This window comes from Rattus rattus, chromosome 8, assembly GCF_011064425.1.
Source record: "Rattus rattus isolate New Zealand chromosome 8, Rrattus_CSIRO_v1, whole genome shotgun sequence".
NCBI lineage: Eukaryota > Metazoa > Chordata > Mammalia > Rodentia > Muridae > Rattus > Rattus rattus.
Window position 1 is genome coordinate 10106041 of NC_046161.1, and position 13758 is coordinate 10119798.

Below are 13758 nucleotides of genomic sequence, written 5' to 3' on the forward strand. Positions count from 1 at the left end.
GCTTAAAGAGCATAAACTTCTTTGAGATCTCTGGGTGCAAAGTGCTGCAAGACTTCCTCACAGCTATTCTTAGATTTAAACCGACCGAGAGAAAGCCGAACCACTGCCCTGGGAGGAAGGAACGTTCTTGCGTCCACCCTACCCACTCCCGAGAGATCAGGAAATGTTTAGCTAGGTCTCAAATCCTCTAGCGAGCTCTAGCTTCCAGCTATTTAATCTCACTCTCTCCATTCTGCCTGGTCTTGCAGAGAGGCGTGGCTTGTCCTGAGGGTGGCGCTAGAGTCCCTGATAATTTGCATATACCACACCCCCGCTTCTCATTGGCAGACTGGAGTCCCTCCCACCCCACTACCTAACTAACCCACGGTCACTCTTTAGCATCGAGCCTAGGAGATAAACTTAACTTGCCCGGAGATTCGTGTTGCTCTCGCCTACCGCGATTGGCCGACGCTACTCATTGGCTGCGGGCGCGGAAGGGGGCGTGGCCGACGCCGCCTGATTGGCGGGAGGGGGCGGTGCCCAGCACGGCTGCCCTGAAGGCGGCGGGCCTCGGGGGCGGGGCTGCACTGAGGAGCTGAGACGGCCGCGGCTGCTCGTCCTGGCTGGCGGGGCGGGGGTCTGGCGATGGGGGCGGGAGGAACAACGGGCCGGTGAGCGCCGCGGCCGCCGTCCCCGCCGAGCTCGCGCGGGCAGCCGCTGCGTCGTCGCTGCCGCCCGACCCCCTGAGAAGAGAACGTTGAAGCAGCCCTTCGCTAGCGGCCGCGGTGACAGCCCGGCTTCGGCGCGATGAACCGCGGTGGCAGCAGCGCGTCGGCCTCGGCCAACTACCTGCTCTGCACCAACTGCCGGAAAGTGCTGCGGAAGGTACGGCGCGTCCGCGTCCGGCAGTGAGGCGCTCCGCACGGTCGGGGTCCGGGCGGCGCTTGCGGGGGACGAGATGCGAAGGGTCCTCCCGCGGGGTCCCCGCGCTCGGCCCCTGGGCTGCAGCCGGGTCTGCCCCGAGGCTGAAGGGATGCTGGGATGCTGGGAGGAACCGGCTCGGCTGGGGATGGAGGCTGGCCTGAAATCACAGCAGCCAGTTTGGTCTGCAGGAGCCTGGCTGCCTCTCCGCGGTGGCTGACTCTGGGGGCTGTTTTCTTTGACTGGGTCGCTTCTGCCAGGCCCACAGTGCCCTGACACCGCCTTTTGACATTCTCTTGGTGGGTCCCAAAAGGCACCATGAAGGCATCTTGAACTTTATGCCCATGGGAAATACTGTTCGATCTTCCAGCGCTTTCAGCTTGGGTTGGTGGAGGTGGAGGCTGAAGACGACTTGGGTTCGCCCTCCTTATCATCCCCCACCGCGGTATGGATCAAGAAAATCCGACCCAAGATCGGCTTATTGCTTTCCAGAGTGACTGATAGAAAGTTTACTCCAGTATTGTTTAGCTTACTTGGCTTAATCGCCCCGTGGGGGATGGGGATTCAGGGAGAGAAAGGATGACAAAATGTCCCTGTAGACGCAGAAGAGTTTTTAATCAGATCTGAACAGCCTCCTTGACTAATATAATCTGTTTCTTTTCCACTCTTTCTCTCTCTCTTCTTTTTTTACATTGCATGAAATGAAATCATTAGGTGAAGTGTTTCTGTTTGCCCAGCACCAAATGAATTAAAATTGCTGAGCTGTGCATATCTGAGAGCTAAGATGAAGATGGTGCCGTTTTTTTTTTTTTTTTTTTTTTTTTTTTTATTTCCTATCTACAGTCAATTTAGGATTGCTCTTTATGTACTAAGAAAAAGAAGCAAGCACATAAATAAGCAAGCTCAAATATTTGCGCTCTTTGTCCAAAAACTGTTTTTCTTCCTCTGTGGGTCAGGCCAAGTGCCAATCAAAGTTGTTTTTCAAGCCTCTTTTCCCTGCAGTGGAGCTGGTCCCCCCGCCCCCCCCCGCCCCTCCTTTCTCCTATTTTATTTGAGAGCGTCAGGAAAGCAAAGGAATTGCAGGTTTGAAGTTAATCAAACAATTAAATACGCCTTAAATTGTGTTTATTGGATATGTTTCTCTTAAAAAAGATTTTTATTAAATGTGCATGTTGAGAATGTGCAGTTATTTTTTCCCCATAAACTCCTGGATCAAATTACAGTTGATACTTGCTCAGCTCATTGTAGGGCAGCTTGAGAGAAATGTAATGGATCAGAAGCTCAGTTCAGCTCAGTTGAATGTTAACTCTTTCACTGCCGGACCAGGTGGCATCTGAATAGAGGTTTTAAAAATTATTATTTCTTAATTTTTTTAAAGCCGAAATTGTCTTTGTCAGGAAAAACAGTGCCAGTGAAACCTGTTTAATTCAACTTTCAGTTAAAATGAAAGGAAATGTTATATGTGTGGGTCCTAATGTGGGGAGCAGTGCTATAATTGACTTATTTAAGTGATATAATTCTATTTCAGTCAAAGCACATTAAAATTAGGCTTCGCACCTTTTTATTTTTCTTTTGACAGAGCTTTGATTATGAATCCATGACACCAGCATTAATGACATATTTATGTTTTTCTTCCAGTTTTTTAAGAAACTAATATTTCTGTTTATCTGGGAAGACCATCTCACTTCTAACCATAACTATAAGAAGCATGCAAAGTGGGCATTCACAGTTTTCTATTTTATAATTGTGCACACCTCTGCCAGTATCCAGTTTTCAGTAACTACAAGGCATTTAATTTTGACTCATGTAGTGGCATGAAATGAGTTTAGATGAGAAAAACATTGTTTGTGCCAGTTAAGACATGATCTGGCAACATTCGAAGCTCATAACATTGTCATTCTTAAACACTCTAGAAAGAAATCAGTATCTAGCATTAAAGGCTGCATCATCCTAAAAATACCACGCGAAGATTTACTTCTAGTAATGATGTTTTTATTTTCGGTAGATATGGCTAAAGTTCATCTACAGCCACCACAGCCTGATTGCCTACATCTTTCTTGTTTCTATATAAGAGTGTGCAAGCACATTGGGTTCTAGTTGAGGGAGGACCACCGCAGAAGAACGACTGTCTCATGCATCCATGTCAGTGACCTCTTGGCTACTAGAACTGTCATCAGTGAGAAGCAAAGGCCTTTACCTGTATAAGGTAGAAGGCCCTTTTCTGGCCGTGAGCAATATGTGCAACATATGACGGCTTCTGAAGAAACTTTAAATGGAAACCTTTAAACTTTAAACCTTCAAAGGAAATACTTTGTTTTTAACTCAATGTCTGAACAGTGAATTGTGTATTGTATGAGAATCTTGTTTATTCTTAGAAGTGCTTTCACAGTTTTGGTCCAGTGTCTTGCAAAATAAAGAGAATTGTTAAAGTATTAAAATTATCTGATTTGGGTTGTAGAAGAACAAGAAGAGAGCAAGAACATCAGATCCATAACTCTAAGTCTGTCTGCTCCGTCACCCATCATACAGTTTGTGGCACTTTCTAACTAGAGGAATACTGTTCCTTTTGAGAACATAACAAGACTTGAAAGGTAAAGCGTTTTACTTAAAGAAATTCCAGTGACAACCACAGGGATCTAATCTTTTATTCAAACATGAAAACTCATTAAGGAAAGAAGGTAACTGTCAGCCCAGTCACCTACCATTACATGTACATGAGTGTTGAAGTAGGATTCCTGTTAGCTAAGTAGAATTAAATATACATTAAAGGACTTAACATTCTAATTTCTTTCTTTGTTTACAAACAGGCTCTCGCCATGTAGCCTAGACTATCTTTATCTTCACTGTAGCTCAGGCTAGCCTTGAACTATTGATTCACTTGCTTTGGTCCTTCAAGTGCTGAGATTCCAAGTGTGCAGCACCATGCTGGGAAGTTTGAAATTTGTAGTCTAATTCTGAGGAGTTCTAGTGATACATCTTGCTGTGGCTAACGTATTTTTTCACTTATGCAATTTGATATTTTTATAACTTTTCGATGTTTTTTATAACCAAAGAGACTATCAAATAAAAGGGAGAATGTTAGTTTGACTCTTGTGAGCCTTGCTTAATATACTCAAAACAGTCAGTATTAAGAATTTGATATAGTTCACCAATGGAATGCATTTACTTACATGATGGACAGGTAGCCATCTTCTGCCTTTGGCTAGTGAGTTGTCTTGTGTCTTATATTTTTGATTGTGAGATGGTTTTAAAATTAATAACCTAAGCAGAGATCAAGCAGTGAATTTGTAATAGCAAACCTAGATGCAGTGCTCTTCAAACTGTTCTCTGTGGATCCCTAAGATGCTTCAGGGTATTAAAATGCTTTCATTGGATTAAATATTTAAGAAGATGTTCAAATATTTTTAATCTAAAATATAGATATTTGAAAAATATACCTGTAATTTCAATTTGGAATCTACCATAACTCTCGTTACAAGATGGTGATCATGATATGAGGGCAGTGATAGCAATGTGGTTATGTGCAGTAGAGCTTTTAATTACCTCATTGATTATTACGCTGAAGATTGTCATTGTTTGTGAAGGCATTGGCCTTTATAAAAACATTGTTTCCTGTACATAGCTACTCATGTCACATATTTGTTTCTGGGACCACAAGCTTGGTACTGTGTAACAAAATACTCATTAAAATTGTTGCTTTGTGTATTTAATGCTTCGTAGTTCAATGTGAGGTTTAATTTGTGACGTGGCTTCTGCTACTTCTCATAATCTGTAAGATGTTTACAGTTCCATCTTTGGCACTGTTCTTTCAGTTTAGGGTAAGTTAGTGAGCTTCCTTGAGAGCCAGGTTTTTCCTGTAGACTACACATGGTTTCTACCTGTCTTGTGGTAGCCTTTGTGGCTTAGAGAGAATGTATGTAAGCACTACGCAAACCCTCAAATGTCACTCTACAGGAATGGAAAGTTCAGTCTATGTGTTTCCTTTGTGTTGGAGGATTAGAAGCAGTGACACACACTGAGTAATGTGGCTAGTTGTCATTTCTATAGGAGTTGTAATGATGGCTAGTGAGGGAGAGGTCACGATGGTGATTGAGAGTAACCTTGATGCATGTTTTGGTTCTCACCTGTTCGTTTGTACCCTCCTGTCTTCACACACACCCTCCTTTACAGAGTAATGCGATACAGCACTTTCGGGTTTTCAGATAATTTAATTAAATTGCCTTTGACAAGGAAAATGGTATTTGGTTATGGAAGACCATGTGGGAAGGGTGGTGTGCCCAGTAACAGAGAAGATCTGGGATGAAGCAAGGGCATCTAGTTACTGTGCAGGAGAGTTATGAAGTCCCCTAATCGTCCCATCTGACTGTCCCAGTTTTTCCTTTGAAGACAGTGACCTTGTTAGTTTAAAGAGCGCCTCTCCATCATCCCAGGTTTCTCTGAAGACTGAGGTTTAGGTGACAGAGTCTATGCCATCAACCAAGAAGCACTGTGAAGCTGGGTCTCTGTCTCTGTGGTGGACTTGTCTCCTGCAGTGCCGAGCCTGCAAGGGACTAGAACCAACCAACTGGGATTTAGAGGGTCAGCCTCTGACTGGGCTACAACAGCTAAAGGAGAAAGAGTGCCAGGGAGCCAGCTGCCCCTCTCAACCCTTGGATGCTGGTAGGCCCATCACCCCTTACTCTGGGCCTTGGACTCTGGGACTACGTCTAGGACTCAGAGGTGCTAGAACCTGAAAACTGTTATTTTCCCTTTTTGCTGTGTATAGAAGTAGTGTGGGCGTAATTGTGCTGACCCGTTAGCATCAAGGGAGTGGCACCACTCAACACTGTGGGAAATAATGAGTTGCGTTTAAGAATGCTGTTGAAGAAGCAGTAAGCTTTATGTTTTGTTGAGTGACCTGCGAAGATCCATCCTTGTCCGTGTGTGAGGCAGTGGGAAGGCATACAGCACCTCTACACAGGAGCCGCCTGTCTTGTGTCTAATCACGTGCAGTACAGTTTCTCATGTAACTCACTCTACTCAGAAGAAAATGGACAAACTTTGCTTCCTCAGTTTTCCTAAGTAAACATACATATTAAAATTACAAACAAGGTTTTGTAAAATTATATTTGCTTCCATGAAATTAGAAAGTTACTCATATCTGTGCTTTGTTAGTGAGACAGGGGCTCATTGTATAGTCCTGGCTGGCCTGGAACTTAATATGTAGGCCAGGCTGGTCTCAAGCCCCACAGAGATCCGCCTGCCTCTGCTTCCTTAGTGCTGGGATTAAAGGCAGGTTCCACCATGCCAGGTGTAAATTTTTTCATTTTTAAAAGTCTCTCCTCCTGAGGTGAAGGATTAATGGGTGTGATTTTTTGATATTACAACAAAACCCAATGAACTGATGACTAGTATGTGAAAGTTGCTACCCCTCCCCTTCTTTCAGCCAAGAACCAAACCATTCCTTCCCAGTGGGCATAAGCTTTGGGATTGGCTCTTGATTGTCATAGCATGGACAACGATTACTGGGAGTTCTTTTCTTTGAATTTCCAGGATCACGTTATTGATTTTTGAGGTGTCTTATTAAGATTTCAAAAAGATAAACTATCTATGCAAAACTGCAAGGATGGTTTTTTAACATAGTACAAAATGTTAAGTTATGGTTTCAAAGGGGTTATTTACAAATTTTGATGTGATATCAAAGAAAAGTATTCATAATCATCTTGTTTTTTAAAACCACATATCTGATTTTCTTTAAATATTCTTCAAAACATCACAGACAATAAATGCAGAAAACCCAACTGTCTCATGATAAACAGACATTGAAGAGATTTGCAAAAATGTAAAAATGAATTTCACTGTTGTGGAAAATAAAATTCTATAAAATGCATGATTTATGTTAACATGTATAGACATTTATTTTAGGCGAATTAAATATTTCAGCTTTCCCTAAGTTTAATTCCTACTACAACTATTGACAACAGTTGTAACATACACATATACATAAACAAAAGGGCTTCTCTGGCATTTGCAATATGTTTTGAGTATGAAGGGTTATGAAAACTGAAGGCTGGAGTCACAGACAGTACAATGTAAGTGGAAGGAATTCAGTGGAGAAACTAAAAAGAAAGTCCTGATAACACTGGCAGAAAATGTGGATAAAGGCCAACCAGGCACTCTGTTCTGTGTGGGGATGCCTAGAGATGCTTCCTGGCATCCTTTTCCTGATGCTCCAGAAGCTTTTCTCTTACATGGGAAGACCTTGGTCAACCATAGGTGATCTTTCGCTGGTTCTCATGAGCATCCCTTTATGAGCTAGAAATTTGGTGGCAGGGCAAAACTTTGGTTCTCTCTGTTATGTGAAGCAACTGAAGAAATGTCTGGTCCAAGGCTATGCGCAGATACCCTAATTGATTGGGGTTTGGCTGGAAAGGAGAGGATGACCCTGAGTAGCAGAACTAGCTTTACGGCCTGGAGACAGGCGTGTAGAAGCAGGAGAGGGACCAGGGAGACTCAGACCAAAGAGAAGGTGGTCCCAAGGCTCTGAGATTGTTGTGAGACAAAGGGGAGAAAGCAAGAGCACTGGTGTGGTGCACAGTTCTGCAGTCATGGTGCCCGGCAGCTTTCTTCACAGGTACAGGGCTTCTGTGTGTGGGCAGAGGATGTGGATGTGCTGTTCCAGTGCATGGATGTCAGGGCAGCCATCGGTGGGCTGCCGGCCCTGTGGTCTCCAGAGTCCCGGGCAGATCTGCTTACTCTCTGTAGTTAACTAAGACTCGAATGTAGCAGCAGCATCTGGCCTATCGTTAGATATCACTGTGATTGGCATGAGGAAGGAACTATGCTTTGCCACTAACCTTCCCAGCCTTTCTTTCTGCTATTGCCTGGACAACAGGTCTCGAGCTATGGCATTGATTGTCCTTCATGTACTTCATTAGAGATAACAAGTCATGTGGGTTTTTGTCTTATCAGGTGGTCTCTTATTTGGGATCTAGTTCATGAAGTCGTTTTGTTTTTTAGCTCTTAAATGATGAGACTTTTGTTTAAACACAGGTCATACTGGATGCCGTACAATAGAGCTGATACAGTACAATCACACCATTCCCAAAATATCTCGTGTGTGTGTGTGTGTGTGTGTGTGTGTGTGTGTGTGTGTGTGTGTGTTCTTTCTAGGGTGGTTCTACAAGGAACATTTCCTATAGTATGGTGACAATGCCTGTTTGAGAAATAAAGTGCACTACTGTTGGGTAGGTTGCTGTGTTTGATCATTTGTTTTGCTCTTTTATATTTTTTGTGCCTATGAGACTGTTTCAACTACTTATCTTACGAGTCTTTAGAGAGTATTGTCATAAAGGATAAGAAAATCTATGGGGAGAGTTTGAGGACCTCAACCTCTGCTCCTAGCCATGCTGAGAAGTATAAAGTGCCCATTGCTGCATTATGAATCCGCGCTGGGAATACCTCTTAGGACCTGGCAGTGTTCTGCAAGGAGTGGATATTTTGGAAGAGTCCTTAAGGACAACTTCAACTCCCAAAATGTTTGTGGGTAACTCTGCAGGTTCCCATTGGAAAAGAGTTCTGCTTGACCTTCATTTTTCCTCCAAGCCCTTTTCTTTGCAGAACTCCTACATCAGCTGCCACTTGGTCATCAAGTGCTCTTGTCGTAACCATGAAACGGCGTTTTGTAAGCTCTGACTACCCCATAGCTCTAGCCCTTTCCTTTAATATCCACCCAGGAATGACTCATCCATTGCTCTGTAAGCCAGAATATTGGTTGTCACCAAGGAGAAGGCATTATAGATACACAGTTTCAGGTATATTTTATAATGTCAATAACAGAGCAGTTTTGTCCTATGCTCCCTGGGTTGCCATTCTCCATTAGGTATTGAGGTCTATGTATGTTGACAGTTGTCACAGTAAACTCATAAGAATCACGTGCACTCTCTGCATCTCTGTCTCTCTGTCTCTCTCTGTATGTGTGTGTGTTTGTGTACATATATGTATAGTTACACTTATCTGTGCTTGTGTGTGTGGAGGACAGAGGTTGACATTCATTAAATATCCTCCCAATTGCTCCCCACCTTATTTTTTGAAACCAGGTCTCTTGCTCACCCAGAAGCTCACCAACTCAGCTAGAGTGTCTGGCCTGCAAGGCCCCTGGATCCTCCTTTCTCCCCACCACCTCAGCACTGGGATTATAGTCAGGTGTCTCTAGGACCAGCCTTTTGCGCAGGGCTGGAGAACAGAACCTCATGATTGCATAGCAAACACACTACCCACTGAGCCTAGCCCTCGACTTTTGGTGATAAAGAACTGGAACTCAGAGGGCTTTGGGAACTGGCTGTGGGTCATAGTACCGATAAGCAAACAAGATCTGAAACCAGTGTGAGATCCAAAGTGTGGCACAGTATACAGACATAAACACTGCATGACTATCTCTCTCTCTCTCTCTACATATACATACATACATATATATATATATATATATATATATATATATATATATATATCTCTGTGTATGAAAAGCTTACCAAGTCCTATAAAGTAAAATTGACTGTATTGAATAGGAACCTAGAGCCTCAAGAGATTAACAGGTATGATCTCAAATTTGATGCATTCTACTCTTTTCATTATTAGTGGCTTTAAATGAGGTTATTAACAATCCAGGTCATACTCTCTTAATATGAGTAATCATGAGGTTGGTCAAGACAGACAGATACAGGTTGTTTTTCTTTCTCTTGCAGTGGCAGTAGAACCCAGGGCTGTGCACATGGAAGACTGAGTTGAAGTGTTTTAGCAATTTTCATCCATTTTATCCTTTCAAATCCCCAATTATGAGACCGGGTTCTCCTGATCTTAGGACATTTTTCTAACTGCCCAGCGCACTTGACCCCTCTTGCCAACTACCAGTGGTGACCTAATCACCCCGAGTCACCCAGCACGGCTATAGCATGTTTGAAAAAAAGAGTTTCTAGAAATACTTAGGTACTGTGTTTCTTGTCTAGGACCTTCAGAAGGTAGCATCACTTTTTGGTAAATTCCTTTGCAGTGCTTTATGAAGATGAGTGGGAGTGTCCATTTCTACCATTCGGGTTAGCATTCCCGTCACACATCAGCTAAAGGTGGCAAAAAGCACTGTGTCAGCAGTATCTCTGCTTACTGTCCCCACCCTGGCACCCAGCGCTTGCTGCTGTGCTGTGTCCTCAGCACAGTTCCATCCTTTAACTGGCTTTGCTTGGAGAGAGGGCTTCCTGGTGCAGGTCTACTGTTAAGGTGAGCACTCCCAGGGCTCCCACAGAGACACCTAGGATGGGGCTGCATGGTAGAGCACATACCACAGGTCGCAGAGGTGCTAACAGACGACCCTGCAAACCTGGTCACTGTTCACAGAAGAGTCAGTCCTGAGAGTAAAGTTACAGCCTCTCCACAAACTGTCTTTCCTAACTAGCATCTCAGAGGGGTGCGGATTTGAGTATGCACTCAAGAAAAATTATCTTCTCATTAGAACTTTTCTGTATATTAGTTAAAATTGGTGGGTTCTCAGTTGGGCTGTAGGATACCTATTTGTGTTGTGGTTTTAGTGTTTAAATACCTTATGTTTGGTATACACTGTTTACATTATATCAGTACTACAGAATACTACATGTGTATTAAATGTAGCTATAAGATGTAGGTTCTAATATTATTTAGGCTAAGTTGTTGATATTTGGCAATTAGCATGGCCAGGGTGTGAGTCAGTAGCAGGTTACTTGTCTAGCATGTTTGAGGCTCTAGATTCAATCTCCAATAATGCATAAAAGAAACTAATATAAACTATAATTTTATTTGATTATAGTAGAAAACTATTTAGTACTTGGCACTCTTTAAAATGAGGGAGTGTATGTTTAGGTAAATAGAAACACTTTCTTGGTAAAACTGTAGATTTTCATTTTAATAATAGCATGTTTGTGTCATATACCATTTATTTTAAAAGGCCTTCACATTCATAGACAAGAAATATTAAGTCTGTTAATATCTACAAACTATTTAATACTGTACATTATATCCTTTCTGGTAGGTACTGAAAGAACAGAAGATGAGAAGACCATGGTTTTCACCTAAGCAATGCTCTTTTTCAGTGTGTCTTTGGGTTTTGTGAAGGTCTTCAAGGTTATGGCCAGGCCTCTCATTTTGGAGTACAAAAGGTTTGTACTCTTTATGTGGTGAGCTGGGGAGTAGTTTAGGCTCCAGCTCATACTCACAAGCAGCATCTCTAGCCACAATAAATAGTACAAGGTGAATGTCTTTTTCTGGTTTTGGTTTGGTTTCTGCCCACCTTCCTTAACCAATCTCGACAGAAGCACACATGAAGTATGTCATGTAAACGAAACTCCTGCATCCACCATAGCTGGCCAGGGTAGCACGTGATGTGGGCTGCGTGAGTGCTGGCCTCGGGGATGTTGCGAAGGGGCTGCCCACTAATCCTTCTAAGGCCTTCTGAATATTTCTATTAGGATGAGCTTCAAAGCTGAGGCACTAAGCATTTGATCAGTGACTATAATATGGAACTGTTTATCTGTGTCATGTATATGTAAGCACATCTGGATTTGAAGCTTTTTATGGTAGAAATCTACAGATACTTGGAGCAGTGGCAAAGGCATTGGGTATGTGTGGTTGAAGCCCCTTTGGTCAGGATTCTCACTGAATGCAGAGTTGACAGCCCTGCACTTAGGTCTGGAGGGAGCTGTTTGACAAGCTCTGGCTAGGATGCTCACCTAGAACTAAAGTACACACAGCCCATGTGTTGACATGGGTGACATTTCTTAGCCTCTTTACACTTGTGAAATATTTGCTAATCAATGTAAAACAACTTGATGATATATAAAAAGTCATATGTAATGGAAAATCTTTTAAGTCTAGCTGGCTTTGAGCTTTTAAAGGCAAGCACACATATGAAATGTATGTATTTGTACCTTGCTTCCTTTATTGGCTGGTCTGTGTGGTTATATCTTCCTTTCTTTACTAATTGTTGCCTTTAGGACAGTATTGCAGGATACCTCTCTGTGATAGGTACAATTTACACACTCATAGCAGAAGCCTGGGCCCCATTTCATTTTTTTTTCTTCCTCATAGTCATTTAATGCCACATCTAGGTGTTTACTGATAATTAACTATTTGACAAGAGCTGTAGAGGCCTGAAAACAAAGGTATACTGTGCAGTCTATTAGAGATCAATCAATTCAAGGTGAAGGAGTTCTCGGATAAAGATGTAAGTGGATTAGGTCTTGACAGAAACAGATGTCCTTCATAAATTACTATGAGAACCCCCCCCCAACTGAAACTTGTTTTTCCCTTTAAAAGTTTCTTTTGGAAAGATTAAAGTATTAGCTAGTAATAGCCATTCCCAGGGGTACAAATACTTGCTTACTGTTGGGACAGTAGTTTGGAAGAGTTTCTGAGAAGTCACATGACCCTCACTCTGGAGTTTGAATCTGTTAGCACCACCCATATGGGCTGACTTGGAACTTTTGATTCTAACACATCTTCTGTATGATCCCTGTGTACTCTAAGGCAGAAAACCAGTGGTCCGGATTAGTTTTTATTTTTTTTTAATTTTTAAATAAACATTCCCACACTAAAAGTTGCCAGACCCAAAGCCCATACATCTTACTCAACTTCTATACAGTTATACTTCGCATTCAAAACAGAAACTATAAAGTTTCACATTAAGTTTTACACTATTTAATGCTTCTATCTACCACCAAAACAAAACAGAAAAACAGTTATCCTTATATCATCTCTCATGACGAGTGTCTGCCACCTGCATTGAGGCTTTCCTTAACCTTCTACGTAGCTTTTCTTGTTCTTGTTTCTGCATGTTATACTGTGTCCACATTTGCTCTCATGTACACACACGTTAATTGGCTAGATTCTACAGTTGAGAGCAATGTGCTTTGTTTCTGAGACTGTGTGATCTACTTAATACAGTATATTCTAAGTTCAATCCATTCTCCCGCTGGTTTCTTAGCTTCATTTTTCTTTAAAGCTAAGTAGTATTCCTTTTTTAAGCCTATTTTTCAAACAATATTTGTCGAATGTGAGGTGGATCTAAACTGATTCTATTCTGTTTAGAGAAGCATGTAGTTAATAACCTAGACCAGTCTCTGAGTGTTTTGCCTTCATGTATGTATGTGCCCTGCTGACAGAATCCAGAAGTGGGGTCAGATCTCCTGGAGGTAGAGTTCTGAGCCACTATGCATGTGCTTGGAATCAGATCCTGCTTCCTCTGCAAGAGCAGCGAGTGCTACTTACAATTAGAGTAAATTACAAAGGATATCTGGTTATATAAGCAAGCAACTGTTGAGTCAGAAGGCTGATATTTAAACTCTCAAAATAATTTTTTCCTTAAAGGAGAAAGAGAAGATGTATCCTAAAAATAGACAAAGATTGATGTATTTGTTTTATTGTTTGAATCCTTATTGGTCACTTACTTGCCTTCTGTAAGTATCAGACAGCGACATCAGGAAGATACACACCTATATCTTACGTGTGAGCATGTGCACATGCACACATACACACACAAATGTCACTAAGTGGAGGCTAGCTTTTTGAAAAGCACAGAGTACTTCAGTCAGTTATAGTCCTATTTCCAGAAGCGATCACAACTAATCTTACCTGTTAGGTTGATTCTAATTTAGTGATAATGGGTGTTTTCCTTATGCTGTATCTAGTGCTAAACTTGAGCCCGTTGTTGATCTCAGCGAGCTCATTGCATGGTCCCTACCCTGCCTGCAGATTCTCTCGGGTAGGTGTTGGCTGCTTAAGAAGAAATTACAGTTACTTAATTCAAAATCGTGAAGAGGGATGCTTTTCTATTGACCAATTTTTCTGTCTTCTGTG

General features: G+C 42.2%; 1 protein-coding gene across 1 annotated transcript in view; it reads left to right on the forward strand.

Moving 5' to 3' along the window:
• The first annotated feature begins 542 nt into the window (after positions 1–542).
• Sesn3 (sestrin 3) overlaps positions 543–13758 on the forward strand; it is a 48227-nt gene continuing 35011 nt past the window's right edge. Inside the window, exon 1 of the mRNA XM_032911411.1 lies at positions 543–864. Coding sequence (XP_032767302.1) covers positions 787–864 — 78 coding nt within the window. The 5' untranslated portion in view covers positions 543–786. The remainder of the gene's footprint in view (positions 865–13758) is intronic.